This window comes from Lycorma delicatula, chromosome 4, assembly GCF_047948215.1.
Source record: "Lycorma delicatula isolate Av1 chromosome 4, ASM4794821v1, whole genome shotgun sequence".
NCBI lineage: Eukaryota > Metazoa > Arthropoda > Insecta > Hemiptera > Fulgoridae > Lycorma > Lycorma delicatula.
In genome coordinates, this window is record NC_134458.1 from 80,942,175 (window position 1) to 80,963,426 (window position 21,252).

The window sequence follows — 21,252 nt, forward strand, 5'->3', positions numbered from 1 at the left end:
CTGGAATAATTTCACTGTGAGGTACAGGCCTGATTGCAATGAAGGATATTTTACAGTATGTTTAGATTTTGTAGACATTTCAGACACACTTGTTAAACAAAAGTAACAATCGCTTACATGATCCTTTGGTTCACACCAAACCACAGGTAAACCAAATGGCAAAGCCTTCTGTGTACCTTTCAGCCATCCTCTTAAATATACAGAACAATTGGTGCATACTATATGAGGACCCCACATCTTATCCTGATCACAATTTTACACTGAAAGTACAAATGATATGTTTTTGTAATTAAAGGTGTAATGTTTTTCTATTTGATTTTACAGTAAACTCACCACATACATAACAAATGGCATCCACATTATTTACACAATTTTGAGGTATTATGACATTGCACTATTAATAAACTTAAGACAGGAATAAGACTGAAAAAAATTAATTCATTCCTATTTCCAGTGCTTAATACAAACAACACAGCTGTGTTTTCAGCTTTCTTTCTTTTTCCTGTTTAGCCTCCGGTAACTACCATTTAGATAATTCTTCAGAGGATGATATGTATGAGTGTAAATGAAGTGTAGTCTTGTACATTCTCAGTTCGACCGTACCTGAGATGTGTGGTTAATTGAAACCCAACCACCAAAGAACACCGGTATCCACGATCTAGTATTCAAATCCATGTAAAAATATCTGGCTTTACTAGGACTTGAACGCTGTAACTCTCGACTTCCAAATCAGCTGATTTGGGAAGATGCGTTAACCACTAGACCAACCCGGTGGGTTTGTGTTTTCAGCTATATGTTTTGACCTGCACAGACATGATTAATCTTGTCCACGAAGGCTCACTCTTCAGTATTAGATATGATGTCAAAATATGTGACTATGATATGATTTAATTCTTTGTCTAGTGTTGTTTATTTATAGCTTACAAATTATGTTAACAAATTTAAACAATAAAAACTGAGCTAAGAAAATACAATATAGGAGCTTAAAATGCTAACTATACATTGAAAAATGAAAAAAAAATCCTTTAATTAAAATTTTTATTTTTTTCAAAAATTGTGGGTGATAGAAAGATTCTGAGTTTATATTCATTTTCAGCATCAAAAAACAGATTAAAATCATGTATTGGATGTTAGGAAACAAAAATTATCAATGTAATTTTAATGGTAAATGTAACTAACTCTGATTCATAGTGTATGCACAAGTTAAATTTTGTTACGATAAACAAAGATAATGGCATTACTTACTACTTTGTGTAGTGATGAATCAATGCCTGGATACTGTTTGAAATATGCAAACTTTGAACTATGTGTCCAGATGTCACAGAACTCTAAAAAATTCTAAGTTATGCTATAGTAAATTTGATAACTGAGACAATGCTGGAGAAATTCATAGAGGTTGTGGAATATAGCTTAAGGTTCTGGGAAAAAGTGTTACAGCAAAAAAAAAAATTCTTTACACAGCCATAATATTTTTATTGAACTAATAATAAAAGTAAATTTCAACACCACAAATATATATGTACGTGTACAATTAGCTTCAATAAAGTAAGATAAATATAAAATAAATTCAACTGTCAAAAATTTATGTTTGATTTCACCATAGCTAAAAAATAAGATATTATAAAACGAAATAAAGTTAGTGTTTATTGCCTGAATAACATGAGTACTTATAGAAAATTTAGATAAGGCACCATACATGAAAGCATCCCTGTGTATATATTAATACTAATAAGTTATATTCAGCACAGACACATTTACTGAGGAAGTTATTTTAATAAATTCTTATTGTAACATATATAACATAAATTCGATAGCGTTCTGAATTTGCAGCAATGCAATTCAGCTATTCTATTAAATAAGTAAAAACCTTTTTTCTTAATTAATGTGATTTAAACTGAGGATAAAAATTAATAATTTTAATTATGATTCATCTGTATAACATTAGTTTGCACTAAATGTACTTTTGGAAAAAATAAAAAGAAACATAAAAAGGAATGAATATATTCCTTTTATGAAATCGTTATTCTTCTGTAGTTAAAAAATACAAATATATAAAGAAATGGTGAATTAACATATTTAAAAGTAAAAACTTATTACATATGGACAAATAGCTTTTGCAATGCATTTCATCCATAGTAATAATTACAGTATAAAATCTTATTTACAATAACCAGTATACATCATCTGCAACAAAGACAAAGACAAACCATCTCTGAAATTGATAATAAAAGAAAAGATTCTTCCATCACAAACTGAATATTCATTTAATAAAGAAAATTTTAAAAAACAAAAAAAAATGTTATAAATGATTAATAGAGCTTAAACTCACTAGGCATTACAAAAAGAGTTAATGCCATAGGCCTATTCTGAGTAATTATGAAATAAACCATGTGATACAGTTATTTAAAAAAGGAGACCACATATTTATAGTAATCTACGAGAAAAACCTTATACATACCAAATGACTTTCATAAATAATTAATACAACTTAAACCTAACTAGGCATTACAGAAATCACAAAAAGAGTTAATGTCATAGGCTTATTTTGAGTAATTATGAAATAAACCATGTGATACAACTGGTAAAAAAAAACTTATATATACTGAATAACTTATCTTCCCTTTGTAATAAAAAAATATCTGTTCTGACAAAAAATTAGATTAAGAGCGATGTTTTCTTTCCTTCTTGCTTTTTATGTGATGGTGCTTGTTCCTATCAATTTCATTTCATAAATTTTTTTCAATTATCTTTATCATCATCATCTCTGTAGCTAGTTACTTTGTTAGAATGATGCTTCCTCCTCTTATGTTTAAGTTGCTTGTTTCTTCTTCTGTTTTTGTCATATAGTATTTCTAATAGATGGTCATAAAACATTAAATCTATTTGTTGTTCTTCTTCCATCAGATTGTATGAGTTAACAATGAATTTTTTTGGTTGTATCTTCTTCCGATTTTCTAAGACGTGGCGTTTTTCAATTTCTGGCAGAATTATATCAAAAACTCGTTCTTTACGAAGGAGTTTATCGACAAACTCATCCATATGAGTGTATTCAACATTTCCTCGTCGGCTTCGCCGTTTCAGTCCACGACCATCCTTAAAAAGGGGTTCCAAATATTGATAACAGTCTAACGAAGTGCCTAGTATTCTCATACAAAATGCGCCCAGTGCACAAACATATTTGTTTTCACTGTTTAAAAACTCTATTATAACATATTTTTCTGGTTGAAGTTGTATGGTTCTAACTGCTAAACACAAAAAAGGGGTTGGTTTTATATTATTTCCGTAAACTCCACCGATGAATTTAAGCTTTTTGGCTTCATGCACAATAGACTTGATCGGCAAGTCAACACATTTTTCTTTCCAATACTTTGAATCTATTACAAGTTTTCTAATACAAATGTCTAATAAACAGATCGCTGATTTTCCTTCACGTTCTTTCATCGGACATGCCATTTTATGAAGCTGAATTTCAGCAATCAACAGAAGCGATGTATTATCTAACAAGTAATACAGAATACTGCCAAATAGTATTTACGTAAACAAAACAGTAGACGGAAAATAGACAACCGATATCAAAAAACTATTGCTTTTTTATGAAATACGAACCTAACTGAAGAACACCACTTTCTTCAATTCTGCAAGTGAGCGACACTAGCGCTTCGTTTCGGGACGTAATAAACAAATTAAAAACGTTGACAATATTTTTCAGTGGCTCACGGTTATTTATTTTTTTTTTTTTTAAGTCGCATGTTTGTCCACTGTAAAACTTTGTTCAGTCAGAACGGTATAAAGTATATATAAATTAAACAATTTAGGCATTATACGACTGTAAACTTCTATTTCTAGTGTACGGATATATTTTTTCTCTTGAAGCTTCATGATTTTTAACTATTCTTTAATTTTTGTGAATGATCTGTTTATGTAATGATGTGATTATTCTAGCTTTGGGTCTTATTAGATAGTTATACGACCACCACTTCTATCTCGCATATTAGATTATACGTCATGGTACTCAACAAATTAACGTCTCTAATGATCAACTGAATAATAAAAACAATTATTATAAAAATTAAAAAACACGACTGCCAAAAAATAAATAAATAGAACTAAAGAAAAATGACAATAAATCGAACTAAAATAAGAAAACAAGGTATGGAAATAAAGGACTAAATAACCAGAACTTGATATCTAACAAGTAATACAGATTACTTCCAAATAGCATTTATGTAAGCAAAACAGTAGACGAAATAAGCAAATCGGTTAGATAACCGATATCATACATTGTAATGCAGTATTTAATTAAATAAAATAACGGGTGATCAATCAACTTTCAGACAGTTTTAATTTATTTAGATACTTTTTTCATTTGTAGAAATAGCTGGCATTTAAGGTTCTCTAATGATTAAGTTCTCACCAGGTCTTACATCAACAAGAAAATTTTGTCCTTCAACAAAAATATTTAAATTCAGTCTGGGGGGGCTATGAATAGTAATTTTCCTATATTAAAGAACTCTGAATAGTAATTATTCTGTATTAAAGCGCTCTTTTACATACTCATATGCCTGAAACATGTATATCCCTATTTAATAATAACAAACAGCAACTGAGCAGATAATTTAAGAATTTGTTTTTGCTGGTAAACTGATGAATTACATAAAACTTTGTACTAAAAAAAAAATTAAACCATGGATTTTGCTTTCTATTAAAATGCAGAATAAAATTGGTAAACAACTTACAAAAAAGCATTTTATTCCAACGTAAAAAATAAATATAGTTTTATAGAAATATTATTTGTAATATTACTTTCAAAGCTAAAAAAACTTATAGAAATAAATTTACAAATTTAAAAATGATAATTATAAAAAGTGGAATTGATTAAGGAAAGTCAGTAATAATCCTAACGATAAGGATGAAAGTTGTAAATTAGATTTCCACTTCCTTAATCAATATTTTACATAAGTCTGTAAATTTTATATAATGATTATACTGAATTTGGCTAATAAATAAATTTAAATTTCAAAGTGCTGAAACACAACAATTGTAATGAAAAATCTAGCAGGGTCATTGATATAACTACAAAACTAATAATGGAAGAGAACAAGTGTGGTGAGAAATGGCAATCGCAACAATAATGAAAGTAGTACTGTGTTTTTGTTTTGCATATTAAGGAGTCAGTATATTTATATAAAAACTCTACACAAGTTAATAAATAAAGTCCCTTGATCAGAATTAATCATAATTCACATTATTTTTTATAATTTTGGCTTTAATAATAGGAGAGTTATGGAAGCTTTTTATCTGTTTCGTCTTTAGCTATTGAATTATTTCTTAAGTTAAATCTAATTGATATCTGTCTTGTATTTGTAGATATAATTGTGATTGCTTTAAAGTAAATGACAGGTGTAAAAATGTAATGTTATTTTATTTACGCATGAGTGAAGGCTGTCGTACAAGGACATTGTTCATAACAGTACTTTTTATAAGCTTTTCCTAAAACACTAAAGTTCATTTTTTTAACTGTAGATTTGGTTAAAGTGAAATATTATGATTATATTTGTAAATATTGGAAAAATGAAAGATTGGTATGTTGGATCTCAACTTTTCCACTCAATCAGTATATATCAGATCCAATCAATCAATAAAATCACTTATCAGCTCAGAATCAAGGTATTCAGCTGAGCAATTGTTACTGGCACCTATTCTATAAACAAAAAGCCACATAAAAGTTCTTTATTTTCTTAATTAATTTTCCACTAATAAGTAAGAGGCTATTAAAGTAAATTTACTAGATTGATAAACATGCTGATTCTAATGTAGCACAGTTATAGCCAAAGCCTTATTACTAATATGATTATTAATTACATTTTTCTTATTAAAAATCATGATACGTTTTTTAAATTATCTGCTGCATTACATAAACATTTAGGTTAAATAATTTTTTCTATTTTATGTTTACAAATTGTTTTACGTTAAAAGATTAGTAGAATAAAAAAGAATAGTAAATACTGCTAATGGCGCAGATTTATCTCATGTTGCAATTATATTATGAACATGTTGTAGCTGATTTTTCCAACCGGTAAATATTTTAAATACTAACTAATCCGATCAAGTGAAGAATCTGATTGACAGTAGTCACACGAATGATAGTTCAGAGTTAATTTTTTCTCACAATCCTTCTAATGATTATATGGATTAAAAAATTATGTAATTAAAACATTTATTGACCATCATAAGAAAGCGTAAAACAATTTTTTTTAAAAGTACTTCTGAATTTAAACATATGAGAGTTTGGAAATTTACAAAAAACACCATCAATAATGATGGAAAAGATCTTCAGGCTGCTTTTTCAAATTGTCAGTGCCATATGACAAGCATTGTTTTTAGGCATCTTCATCTTGACTCCTTAAAGCAGTGGGCAAAAGAATAAAATCCAGAGACAATGAATTTTTACAATTCATATAAATTTATTATATTATTAGGTAATACACTACCTAAATAAATATACGTAGCAACAATTACCAATTATAATGAAACTAAGTAAAAAAAAAAAATTTTATGTATATATATATATATATATATATATATATATATATATATATATATATATATATATATGTTCTTTATTAATAAATGTTTTATTTTACATAAGCATCCATGAAGCAATTTAAAATTATAGTTAATATATAATATTTTTTCAGTGTCTGCAGATCAGAATTAGAGAAACTCGTACCTTTACTTTTTCATGTTCAAAACGTTTTCAGGGCTAAGCCCAGCTTCAGTGATGTTTTTACTTTTATTCTGTAAAAATTGTTCATTGTTAAAAATTTAAAACATTTTAAAAAAAATTTAATTCAGAACAATTTTTTTATTAACGAACAATTTTTACAAAATAAAAGTAAAAAGCTAATTTAATGTGTAAATGTAAAAAAAATATGAATTATTAAAAAAACATCACTGAAGATGGGCTTAGACCTGAAAATGTTTTGAACATGAAAAAGTAAAGGTAAGAGTGTTCTCTAATTCTGTACTTTGTGGACGCTGAAAAAATATTATATTATGTATAGTTATTTAATGTAAAGAGGAAAAAGAAAGAAAAAATGGACTATAAAAAATTTAATCTAAATATAATTAATATATATATATTACCTTTAAATACTGCTATAATTCTTCTAACTAGTAAACCTACACAACCGCTTTCTCAATGGCCATGGTTTCAGCTGTTTTTATTGAAATAAATGGAATAAACATTAAAGAATTAGAGAGAATACGTTATTCTCCCAATCCATTAAAAATGAATTGCTGTTATCAATATGTTACAATAATGACTTAGTTGTGCAATTTAAAACTAATCAAAACTTTAAACTTTTCTATAATTTTTCTGATCCATTCATTCTTATCAAAAATAAATTGCTCACTTGCAATATCTTTATTATTACTGTTCTTAACTATATGTAATTTTTCCAATGCCATTGTTTTATATTTATCATAATTTATTTCTAGAATTTTTATATTATAAATTTTATCAAGTATGTGTTTTTTTTATTTTTGTATCTTCTGTATAATTTTATTTTTGTTTTGAATATTAATAAATCTGTAAATATTTCTGATAACTTTTTTAATAGGTTATTGGTCATACCAAAATAAAATTTGTTTCATTCATCACTACCACAATTTGTTGTATAAACTCCCAAGTTACTAATCTTTTTATATTTTTTGATTTATTGTCATTTTGCTTACATTTATAAATCTGTTTAGTTTTGTTATCCATTTTATATGTTGTTCTGAAATCATTTATTAATTGTTTTGTCATAAATGATATTGTATTTTGTTATATGAAATTGGAGAATATTTATTATCCTAATGTATCTTATTTAAAGTAGTAAATTTATTGATATGTTTTTGTTTTATCTTATTAATTAATATATCTACGTGTTTTATTTTGTAACTATTACTTTTAGCTATGCATTTTATTACATTTATCTCATCAATCAGTTTTTAAAAAAAATATAATTAAAAGCTCTATTTAACAAGTATATATTGACATTTTTTGTGGAACGGATACATAGATTTATTATTTATTTTAGTAATAGGTTATTAATATATGTAGTCAAACACACCTAAAAATAATTAAATATAATAATACATTAGCTTATGGAAATATAAGACAGATATTTATAGAATATTCTAAAGACAGACTATCTCTAAAATATAACAAAATAAGAAAATTTAATAAATTTCCTGATAAATAAAATAAACATTATTAGTCAAAACTTTGGTGCACAGTATATAAATTTCACTAATATAAATCTGAATAAGGATGAAAAAGAATTATTAAATTATGGATTAAAACATAATTACTCTAACACATATAAAAAACACAAAATACAACACTTAATAGTGAAATATTAATACTTAATTATTATTGTACTAGAGATAATATACTATATTATCTCATGAACACAACTCAATAAAAAACAATAATGGAAGTAATTTTAAGAGTATAAATGAAAAATGTAATAAATTAAAAGATAAAATAAATAATAAATAACAATGCCATAATTATAAACAATGATAAAGGTAATAGTGAATAAAAATGAATATAAAGAGAAAATATCGTTTTTAGATACAGAGAGATTTGAAAAAATTAAACAAGACTCTACAAACAAAATTTATGTCCTGTTATTAAAAACATTAAAAATAAGTGACAAATTAATTAATGTAAAGAATAAAAACATATACACAGTACAAAATCCGTCAGGACCATATTTTATAGTATTGATAAAAATACATAGAGGGTTACCCAGTAAGACCTGTAATTAACTATAAAAATGCACCTTTCTATAATATTGCTACATTTTTATCTAATTCTTTTAATGTAAACCTAAAATTAAAATATAAATATAATGTTAAAAATTACATAGAAGTAGCTAAGAAATTAAAGTAAATACAATTAGATAAATGTGGTATAATGGTATCTTTTGACACTAAAGATATGTACACTAATATACTGGTAACAGATACAATAAAATTAACTCAAAAAATACCCAACTAATGATAAGATAAAAAATTAAGTTAAGTAATAAGATTAGAATTATGTTTAAATCACAATTGTTTCAATTTTGATGCAAATTATTATGCAGAGAGGTGCAAAAGTAGGTACACAGTTACTATGCTCTACTATGCTATAATATTAATATATTATATCTGTTTTTGTTCTATTCTTTTCAGATAATCATTGCTGGTAATTTAAGCAATGACCAACATAAGTGGGTAATCAAACAATACTGGAAACAGAGAATGCTGAACAGGTTCGACAGAAATGGGCAGAAGAATCTGATACACCTCCCTCCACCAAGTAGACTATCAATTTACAGATTGAGCGATAAATTTGATAGAACTGGGTTCATCTGTAATATGCCAAAGAGTGGTCGACCAGTCAGTGTTACTACCCGTGAAAATGAAATGTTAAGTTGGTGATGGCATCATTTGAAAAATTTGTTCATCTGATGAAGCGAATTTTAAACTGTCAGGCGCTGTTAATAGGCATAACTGTGTCTATTACTCAAAAGGTAACCCTCATGTTATGACTGAAAAACAACTGAATCAACCTGGGATTAAAGTTTGGGTGTGCCTTTCATGTGAAGAGGTCATTTGGACCTGTTTTTTCCATACAACTGTTACCCACGACATCTATCTTAACATGCTGAGGGACACTGGTATTCCACAATTAAGGTTACAGCAGGATAATGAAGAGTTCTCAAGAGATCCTCCCACACTATGCTGTTAAAGCATAGTGGGGAGGATGCTTTAACAGCATCCTCCTCATATATATATATATATATATGCTTTAACAGCATATTGGGTTTCTTGACACAAATTACCCAATAGGCAAAGAGGTCAATGAGGGCCAATTGAATTGCCATCACGATCAGGAGACCTTCCCCCAAAGGACTTTTTCTTTTGGGATGTTATCAAAGATACAATATTTGCAAGAAAACCATACACTTTGATGACATGTGTCAATTCATAAGAGAAGCATTCCAAGAAACTGATAACAATAAAGACCTCTGTATCAAAGGGTGCTTGAATGTAGAAACTAGAGTACAGGAATGTGTAAATGCTGAAGGCCAGCGATTTAAGTACTTAAGAGATTGCTCTTAATTGTATTAATTAACTTAATTACAGTTTCTATGTTATCTTTATTGTGACTTCATAAAGCTATTGTTTTTTCATATAAAATCTACATACCTATTGTATACCTACACCTACTTTTGCACAAAAGGAAAGTTTGACTATGGGTTCACCATTCAGTAGCATTATGTGGGATGTAGTAGTATTATGGATGAGTCATGTCGACAATATTTTAGTAATTTATATCGAGCAAATATAAAATGAACAGGATATCATTTCAAACAAATTAATAAAAATGTGTGATAAGAACTTAATCACACAAATATAAAATATATGACTGAAATGGAAGTAAATAATAAAATTAATTCTTTAGAATAAAGATTATTAAAAATAAACATAAGTTGGATTTGGAAGTATATATGATAGTTATGATTGTGACAAATTTTATATTGGTATAACCTATAGAAATATAAAGAAAGATACCAACAATATTTACAAGCATACAAATACTCAAAACAAAAGTCAAATTATGCAGAACATATAAAAAAACACGTCTGAGAAAATAAATACTATAAATAAATTATGATAAATATAAAACAATGGCATTGGAAAACTAACATATAATTAAAAATATTAATAATAAATATAATATAATATAATATATATATATATATATATATATATATATATAGATGAAAAAAAAAATAAGCAGATCTGGAAGAGAAAATGTACTGAAATAAATGTAGCCAATAGAATATAAATTCTAAACAAATGGTGTGAGCTCAGTTAAAACAACATGTAGTAAAGGAAAGTGATATTACTTTCAAAAATATCAAAAAGAAAAAATAATATAATACAATAATAAGTATACCTAATCTTATTGTATGAATATGAAAGTGCAGATTATTTTAGAAAACTCAGTTTCAAAGTAACTACACTTTTAATGATAAATACAACAGCTGCATGCCTTGTTTAGTTAACAAGATTTTGTTTGAACAGCCACATATTTATAAAATGATATTCTTTCAAATGTATTAACATAAATATCATTTACATGTTATAATGAGGATCTTTGTCTACATGATAGAGTCTATTTGTGCTGACAGGATTTCATTTGTATATTAAAATATAAATTTAAGGGACAAACTTAAAATTGTAAGTTATATGATGTACAGAGTTTTCAACTTAAAAGAGGCCCCAACACTCAGTACTTTATACTAAATGCATATGTTGGTGTAAGATGGGTAAAATAATGTGGAAGATATTGGTACGACTGCAGCTGGAATGGGAAGTAGCTGTTTATTGCCCGTACATTTGAGTACTGCCAGTCTATGTCAAGCATTGGCTTTTGAATAAGGTTGCTAAATCGTGTGTTGTTTGTTAAAATATGGTTAACTGTTAAAGAAAGTGTATTCGTGATGGAGACTTATTTAGAGATGAAGTCTCATGTAATGTGTTGGTGAAAGTTCAAGGAAGAATTTGAAAAGGAAGCACCAATGAAAAGTCTTATTCAGAATATAGCTAAAAAATGTCATGAAACAGGTTCAGTGTTAGACCAGAAACATGTTCAACACAAGTCAGTTTTAACAATGCAGATCATTCAGGACATTAAAGTGGCAGTTACAAGATCTCCTCATAAATCTTTTTGGAGACTAAGCTGGGAAAAGAACATTTCACTAGGTTCAGCCCACACTGCAGTGGGGAGAATGGTGAAATGTTATCTGTATTGAATGCAGATTTTTCATCAGCTAACTAATGCTGATTACATTAAAATGGTTCACTATTGTCAACGGTTAAAGAACTTTATTAGAGACAACACTGGTATTTTAGATCCAGCATTTTTCACAGATGAAGTGTGGTTTTATTTTGGTGGGTGGTGAACTGTTTCTTGATTTTGTTGTCACTGATTCATATTTATGATTAAAAAATAGTTCATTGAATATTTGGTTTATGTTTAGCACCTTCTTTATTGTAATGAATAATACATTAATAAAAATAAATAGGCTAGTAATAATCTTATATACACTACTGTTGTTCATTGATTCAAGACTTATAACATCGTGTTTACTCTGTGAAATCTGAACTAGTATTAAACAATATAAGAAATTAATAAAAAGTAAAATAAATGTCAGCTGGTTACTGAACTAACAACTTTATATATTAAGGAGTAAGAAGAAGGCAGTTAATTTAATTAATAAAGAAGAAATGATTTGAATCTGAACAGTGGGTATGTTAACAGTCACAACTACTAGACCTTCTTTCTTTTTCCTGTTTAGACTCCGGTAATTACCATTCAGATAATACCTCAGAGGATGAATGAGGATGTTATATATGAGTGTACCAAAGAACACCTATATCCACAATCTGGCATTCAAATCCGTGTAAAAATATCTGACTACTAGGATTTGAATGCTGGAACTCTCAACTTCCAAATCAGCTGAGGTGGGAAGACGGGTTCACCACTAGACCAACCCGGTGGGTTACAACTACTAGACCTGGGGTAATGAAAACCCGCACATTTACTTTGAAACTCCCTTACACCCATAAAAAATAGGCATATGGTATGCGGTCTCAAGGTGATGAATAACAGGATCCTTGATTTTTTTTAAAAAACTGTTGATGTTGCCATCTACCAAGAAATTATCCAACAGTTAATAGCCTTACTGCAAGTGGATAAACGTGACTGCTGGTTGCTACAGGACAACGCCATTTGCCATACAGCTTGTTCTACTATGGAGATGTTACAGGATTTTTTCAGTGAAAGCATCATTTCTAAAGGACTGTGGCCACCAAGACCCCCCTCATCTGACTAATCCAGACTTCTTCCTGTAGGGTTGCTCAAAAGAAATTGTTTGTATTAGCAATCCACACATCCTGCAGGAATTGAATAGACAGGGTACAGCTAACAAGAGTAGCTATGAATATGATCAAACGTGTTGACAACTGCATGGAAGACATAATTTTCAACATCTTCTGTAAATTATTATGTATGTGTTTGCCAATAAACTATTATTTATAAACTAAACTAAGTTATGGGGTTTCTTTTAAATTGAATATCATGTAGAACATTGGTTAACTCAAGCAAATATCCCATAAACCATGCAGAACATACAGCAAAATAGAATTACCTTTTTTTTTTGTCTTCAGTCATTTGACTGGTTTAATGCAGCTCTCCAAGATTCCCTATCTAGTGCTAGTCGTATCATTTCAGTATACCTTCTACATCCTATATCCCTAACAATTTGTTTTACATATTCAAAACGTGGCCTGCCTACACAATTTTTTCCTTCTACCTGTCCTTCCAATATTAAAGAGACTATTCCAGGATGCCTTAGTATGTGGCCTATAAGTCTGTCTCTTCTTTTAACTATATTTTTCCAAATGCTTCTTTCTTCATCTATTTGCCGCAATACCTCTTCATTTGTCACTTTATACACCCATCTGATTTTTAACATTCTCCTATAGCACCATATTTCAAAAGCTTCTAATCTTTTCTTCTCAGATACTCCGATTGTCCAAGCTTCACTTTCATATAAAGCGACACTCCAAACATATACTTTAAAAAATTTTTTCTGACATTTAAATTAATTTTTGATGTAAACAAATTATATTTCTGACTGAAGGCTCATTTCGCTTGTACTATTCGGCATTTTATATCGCTCCTGCTTCATCCATCTTCAGGTAATTCTACTTCCCAAATAACAAAATTCTTCTACCTCCATAATCTTTTCTCCTCCTATTTTCACATTCAGTGGTCCATCTTTGTTATTTCTACTACATTTCATTACATTTGTTTTGTTCTTGTTTATTTTCACACGATAGTTCTTGCGTAGGACTTCATCTATGCCGTTCATTGTTTCTTCTAAATCCTTTTTATTCTCGGCTAGAATTACTATATCATCAGCAAATCGTAGCATCTTTTATCTTCTCACCTTGTACTGTTACTCCGAATCTAAATTGTTCTTTAACATCATTAACTGCTAGTTCCATGTAAAGATTAAAAAGTAACGGAGATAGGGAACATCCTTGTCGGACTCCCTTTCTTATGTTCTTCTATTATTACTGTTGCTGTTTGGTTCCTGTTCATGTTAGCAATTGTTCTTCTATCTCTGTATTTGAACCCTAATTTTTTTAAAACGCTGAACATTTAATCCAGTCTACGTTATCGAATGCCTTTTCTAGGTCTATAAATTCCAAGTTTGTTGGTTTGTTTTTCTTTAATCTTCCTTCTACTATTAATCTGAGGCCTAAAATTGCTTCCCTTGTCCCTATACTTTATCTATACTCTATCAATCGCTTCCTCACCTGCACTGCGCAGTAATTCTACAGGTATTCCGTCTATTCCAGGAGCCTTTCTGCCATTTAAATTTTTTAATGCTCTCTTACATTCAGATCTCAGTATTGTTTCTCCCATTTCATCCTCCTCAACTTCCTCTTCTTCCTCTATAACATAATTTTCTAATTCATTTCCTCCGTATAACTCTTCAATATATTCCACCCATCTATCGACTTTCCTTTTCGTATTATATATTGGTGTACCATCTTTGTTTAACACATTATTAGATTTTAATTTATGTAACCCAAAATTTTCCTTAACTTTCCTGTATGCTCCGTCTATTTTACCAATGTTCATTTCTCTTTCCACTTCTGAACACTTTTCTTTAATCCACTCTTCTTTCGCTAGTTTGCACTTCCTGTTTATAGCATTTCTTAATTGTCGATAGTTCCTTTTACATTCTTCATCACTAGCATTCTTAAATTTTCTACGTTCATCCATCAGCTGTAATATATCGTCTGAAACCCAAGGTTTTCTACCAGTTCTCTTTATTCCGCCTAAGTTCGCTTCTGCTGATTTAAGAATTTCCTTTTTAACATTCTCCCATTCTTCCTCTCCATTTTCTACCTTATCTTTTTTACTCAGACCTCTTGCGATGTCCTTCTCAAAAATCTTCTTTACTTCCTCTTCCTCAAGCTTCTCTAAATTCCACCGATTCATCTGACTACTTTTCTTCAGGTTTTTAAACCCCAATCTACATTTCATTATCACCAAATTATGGTCGCTATCAATGTCTGCTCCAGGGTAAGTTTTGCAGTCAACGATTTGATTTCTAAATCTTTGCTTAACCATGATATAATCTATCCGATACCTTGCAGTATCGCTTGGCTTTTTCCAAGTGTATATTCTTCTATTATGATTGTTAAATTGGGTGTTGGCAATTAATAAATTATAGTTCATGCAAAACTAAGTCAGTCCCCTCTTTCATTCCTTTTGCCCAGCCCGTATTCACCCATTATATTTCCTTCCTTGCCTTTTCCAATGCTTGCATTTCAATCTCCAACTATTATTAAATTTTCATCTCCTTTTACGTGTTTAATTGCTTCATCAAACTCTTCGTATACACACTCTATCTCATCATCATCATGGGCGCTTGTAGGCATATAGACGTTAACAATCGTTGTCGGTTTAGGTTTTGATTTTATCCTTATTACAATGATTCTATCGCTATGCATTTTGAAATACTCTACTCTCTTCCCTATCTTCTTGTTCATTATGAAACCTACTCCTGCCTGTCCATTATTTGAAGCTGAGTTAATTATTCTAAAATCACCTGACCAAAAGTCGTCTTCCTCTTGTCACCGAACCTCACTAATTCCTACTATATCCACATTTATCCTATCCATTTCCCTTTTTAAATTTTCTAGCCTACCAACCTTTTTTAAACTTCTAACATTCCACGCTTCCAGTAGTACAATGTTATTTTTTTATTTTCTGGTGACCCCTTCCTTAGTAGTCCCCACCCGGAGATCCGAACGGGTGACTAGTTTACCTCCGGAACATTTTACCAAGGAAGGCGCCTCCATCATTGCTATATGAAAATGCAGAGAGCCACATTTTCTTGGAAAAAAAGCAGCTGTAGTTTTCCATTGCTTTCAGCTGCGCAGTACTCAGAGGACTGAGTGATGTTGATATGGCCGTTTAAGTCATCCTGACTCCCGCCCCTAACAACTACTGAAAGAGCTGCTGCCCTCTTTCAGGAATCATTCCTTAGTCTGGCTCTCAACAGATACCTCTCTGATATGGTTGCACCTTCGGTCCAGCTAATCTGTATCACTGAGCACTCAAGCCCCCTCACCAACGGCAAGGTCTCATGATTCATAGAGGAGAATTACCATAATAAATGGTAAAAGAAGGCTTTTTCTATATATAATGAATATAGATGCAGTTTTTACAGTTTGATTTAATATATGAATTCATACCTATTCTAACACTGTTCACTTATTTTTCTAACTTAATCTGGAAGACATAATATCAAGAAAATATGCAATTTTTTTTTACAGGGCAAAAAACGTTTTTCCATCATAATCGCTCATAATAAAATATCATAAAAAAAACTAAAAAAGGTAAACAAACAAAAACTTACAACTATATCACAGCTAAAATATCACTTAAAACCCACTTAAAATTAACATCATAGTTGTAAAAATAAAATTAAAAAATATAAACTTTTACTAAACATAAATAGAGTTTAACAAAGTCCGAGAGGAGTGTAAAGTCTCATATTACAAAAAAATTAAAGAATTACAGTAAAAACTAAAACTAAGTTAAAAAACTAAAACTTACAACTAATAATACAGATAAAATATCAAGATATGAGTATACTTACTTAAAACTAATATTACAGTCGGAGTCTTAAAAATAAGATGTAAAAATAAAAATTAAAAAAAAAACAAATAGAATTAAAATAAGTCCAAGAGGGGTGTAAAGGGCTCCTTCTCAGATAACAGAAAGATTAAAAACCTATAACAATTATAAGGAAAAACTACACTGTAAAATGTTTAACAGAAAAAAAAAATATATGAATAAACATAAATGAAAGTTTTATATATAAAAACAATATTAAATTTTATGCAAAAAAGAAATACTTTGTAAAAATAGCAACATCTGATCATTGCCCAGGATTTGATGAATTTTCTTGGACAATTTAAATTTCCGATCCAAGGCCACATAACAGATGCAATCCACAAGGATGTGGTGTACAGCCAAGAAGCAGTTGCATTGTGTGCATAGTAATGCATTTTCTGCTGACATGAGATACCCGTGTGTGACTTTGGTATGTCCTAATCGCAATTGATAGAGGATCACTTCCTCACAACAAACTTTTCTGCATGAGGAAGCCATGGCAACACAGAATCTTTAATGTGCTGGAATTTGTTATCTACTGTAGCCGTTCAGTCACCTTGCTCGAAGAGAATGTTTTATACAATTAATAAACAAAGTCAGAAGTGGCAACACAAGTCGTGAAGGGAGGTTGACTACATGCATCTTTAGTGCAGCAGAATCTGCACGTTCATTACCTGGAATCCCACATGGCTAGGAATCCAGCAGAAACTCACTTGTGTGTTGCAATGGTTCAACTCAGCAATTGCATTATAGATTTCGGTGACAATATGATGTCCAGAGTATAAATGTTTTAAAGCTTGGAGTGCACTACACGAGTCGCTACAAATAAGGATATGTCAGCATTTTGGGTTAATGGTTTTCAAAGCCTTACTGACAGCATACAGTTCAGCAGTAGACACTTGTAATACCTTGTACCAGGTAGACCAAACATATAGTCTTTAACTACAAATGCGCATCCTACAGTATTATTCTGTTTCGATCCATCTGTGTATACTACTGCATCTGAATTTGTATTAGCATAAGAAAAAGCTAAAACATTTGCTGCTGATTTTTTATTGTATATGGTAAGGTCAAAATTAAATTCTACAGGGTTGATCAACCACGAAGGATATAAACATGGATAAATTGGGAAGATAGAAAGTGTTAAAATTTAAAAGGTGTAGTAAACACTGGGTACAAATACCCACAGGTGCTGTATAAAGTGGATGGTCCTTATATCTATGTAAACAAAGATTTGCAAGAACTGTGTTAAAACTCAGATGATTTGAATGTGCTTAAAGATGAACAACATAAGATGCTAAAAGCAGTTCCTGTCTGTTCCAAAGTGATGTCTCAATGTAGTCAATAAGTATGCTTATGACAGGGCTTGATCTAAAGGCACCTGTAGCAAGACAAAGGAAAGAATGATTTACAGCACCCAGCATTTTAAGCACGGTATGATGCGCTGAAGGGTATGTGATACAACCATAATCTAAATGGGAAAAAACTAAGGAACAATAAAAACACAACATACTTGACCAATCAACTCCCCAATTGGTGTTGCTCAGGACACGCATCATATCTAGAAGTTTGAAACATTTCAGTTTTAATTATTTGATGTGTTTGACCCACATTAAGATGGCTATCAAAAAATAAACCTAGAAATTTAACATCCGGAGAGATTTGCTCTCTGTTGAGAAAGACTTTCTGAATAAAAGGGTCCTGCAGGCGAGAAAAGACTACTCATTTCATTTTCTCAGGTGAAAAGGTGAAGCTGGTAACCTTGGACCAAATTTCAATGCGAGATATAGTGTTCTGTAGTAGTCTTCCTGCTGTGGCTGTTGAACAGGACACAGTATATATAGAAAAACATGAAACTGGTAGTTGCATACATTTAGTAATATTGTTGATGGCTATACCAAACAAAGTGGCACTTACTGCACTTCCTAGAGGCATTCCATTTTTTAAGATGACACTATCTGATAAAAATTTCAAACACGAATACAGAAAGTTTGGTCATTCAAGTAACCCCTAATAAAAGCAAGCAAGCTCTGACTCCCCATTCTTTAAGGGTGTTTAGAATACCACGTCACCAGGCTGTATCGTACGCCTTCCTGATATCAAAGAAGATAGCAACAAGGCCTAGCGAAGAAGGAAAGCGTCTTAAATAGCTGTTTCCAGTGATACTAAATTGTCAATAGATCATCCTTGGTGGAAACCACACTGTTCTGGAGATAAAAGGTCATGTCTTTCTAAGTACCATGTAAGCCTGCGGCTCACCATTCTCTCCATCACTTTGCATAAAGCGCTTGTCAAGGAGATAGGGCGGTATGCTTTTTCTCTACCAGGTTTAAGTACTGGTACGACAATGGCTTCTGACCAGACGGTGGGAAGACTTTTGCGGAGAATAAATCATTATAAATACATAATAGGTGTTGTAGAGCCAAATAACGAAGATGTGACAACATACTGAGGTGAATGTTGTCAGGTCCAGGGAAGGTTTCATGTGATTTTTTAGTGCATGTAACAACTCATTGAATGTAAGTGGAGCATTTAATTCACTGACCGAATCACCAGTGTTTAACAATAATACTTCCATTTGTATCTTGTATCTCTGAAATTCGTTAATGACGAAGTGAGAGACACTGAGCGGAAAGAATCTGCTAAGGTAGTTGCCACTGCAGAAGATGATGAAAGGAGTTCTGCTTCATGAGTCTGAAAATGGACTGTTTCGATGATCCACAAATTGCACAAAGTTTCTTCCACATACTAAACTTAAGAGTAGTGCGCGAGAGGGTGTCCACATATTTCATCCATGACTTTCTCTTAGCGTCCAAGAATACCCGACACCACCGGCAGCATACCACTCTAGCTTTACGGTACAAATTTAAATATTCATTTGTAGGCCTGCGGTTAAATTTGTGCAGTACCTGCTGTTATTTCCTAATAGCATTTTGCAGTCATCATTCCACCAAGGAATGGAAGGACATCTAGGGTTTCTAGATGTTTGGGGAATATATCTATTAGCATTTTCAAATACCAGGGATATAAAAGAGGTAAGTTGATCAAGGGTGTTTGCACCAACATCATACTGTGATAGGGAAGGCTTTATGGTTACTGTTCAACAATCCATCTCCATGCTCTTGTTTACCCCACAGTCAACACCAAAAAATATAATAATTGGTCTGCGGTCACTGACATTAAAGTCATCACCAAGAGACAAATTAAGACAAAGAAGTAAAACTGGTGAGCATAACGGGAGGTTGATGTTGGACAATATACCAGACGATAATGATATGAATGTGCATGATCTATCATTAAGTAGACAAAGGTCTAAGTCTTGTCATACTCTGTTTATCATATTTCCTTGAGACGAGCACAAAGATGAGCTCAAAATAAGATGGGCATTAAAATCTCCTACTATTAATGATGGAATCTGTGTGAGGAGATTTGATATGTGTAGAGCATTGAACTCAGAGTTCGATAAGAGATAAAAATTGCAGATGTGCAATTTGAAAGGGGCAGAGATTTTTACAGCGACAGCAAGAATGTAGGTAGCTAGTGGTATCCTTGTCACAGACACCTCATTCCAGATGAAAATATCACCACTTTCGCTGCTGTCTACGAGACAATCAAATCTCTCACAGAAATAGCCTGTGAGTGTTAGTGCATCTTGTTGCAGAAGGTGCATTTCTTGGAAGCACATTATTAATGGTTCACGTGCGCGCATCAATACTCTAACAACTTCAATGCAGGACTAAAGACCTCTAATATTCCACTGAATAATGCTAATAAAAAAAGATAGTTATAGATACAGAATTGCAGATATATATATATATATATATATATATATATATATATATATAATTAGTTGCAGGTAATCCAATTTTTATTTTTTGTATTCTTGATTTAAAAAAAAAAACTCTGATGCCCTGGGGTTGGGCAGTTCCTCAACCATATTCTCCAGTATACGAGGTGATGGAGGAGAAGATTTTGAAGAATGGGAAGTCACAAATGACATCCCAGAGAGGGTGGTTGTATAGGCTTCCTTAAATGGGAGCTTATTAGATGGCTTACCGTTGCTGTATTTACTCTTGTCTGCAAAGGTAAAGCTTTAGGGACAGGAACTTTCGGAGGGATCAAATTATTGGTTTCACTGGCTGCAACTACCTCCCGTAAAAGCACATCAGGGCTAGGATCCATAAGCGTCACAAGGCATAGCGTCTTCCCCTATGGGGTTGGGATGACTGCAACTACCATTCTCTGGTCCCTTGGATGCATTTCCAGAGAATTTTGTGGTCTTTTGGTTTGATATTAGTGTTTTTGGCTTTCGGTAGCTTAAGTACCTACCGATAGTTTCAACACAGGCTGATTGCATACTGTGGTTGCTGTTTAGCATCATATATAGACTCATTATCTGCTACTCATTTGCGGTGTATAAGGAACAGATTTCTGCAAAC

At 31.0% G+C, this 21,252-nt stretch overlaps 1 protein-coding gene across 1 annotated transcript; it reads right to left on the reverse strand.

Annotated features, from left to right (window-relative positions):
* Positions 1-2,355: 2,355 nt before the first annotated feature.
* LOC142323589 (pre-mRNA-splicing factor 38-like) lies at positions 2,356-3,970 on the reverse strand. The gene has a single exon (XM_075363418.1). It carries the CDS (start codon positions 3,451-3,453, stop codon positions 2,740-2,742), a length of 714 nt encoding a protein of 237 aa, XP_075219533.1. The 5' UTR covers positions 3,454-3,970; the 3' UTR covers positions 2,356-2,739.
* Between the last annotated feature and the right edge of the window lie 17,282 nt (positions 3,971-21,252).

Coding starts and splice junctions, on each gene's coding strand:
- LOC142323589 (XM_075363418.1), bottom strand. CDS start 3,453: ATGGCATGTCCGATGAAAGAACGTGAAGGAAAATCAGCGATCTGTTTA.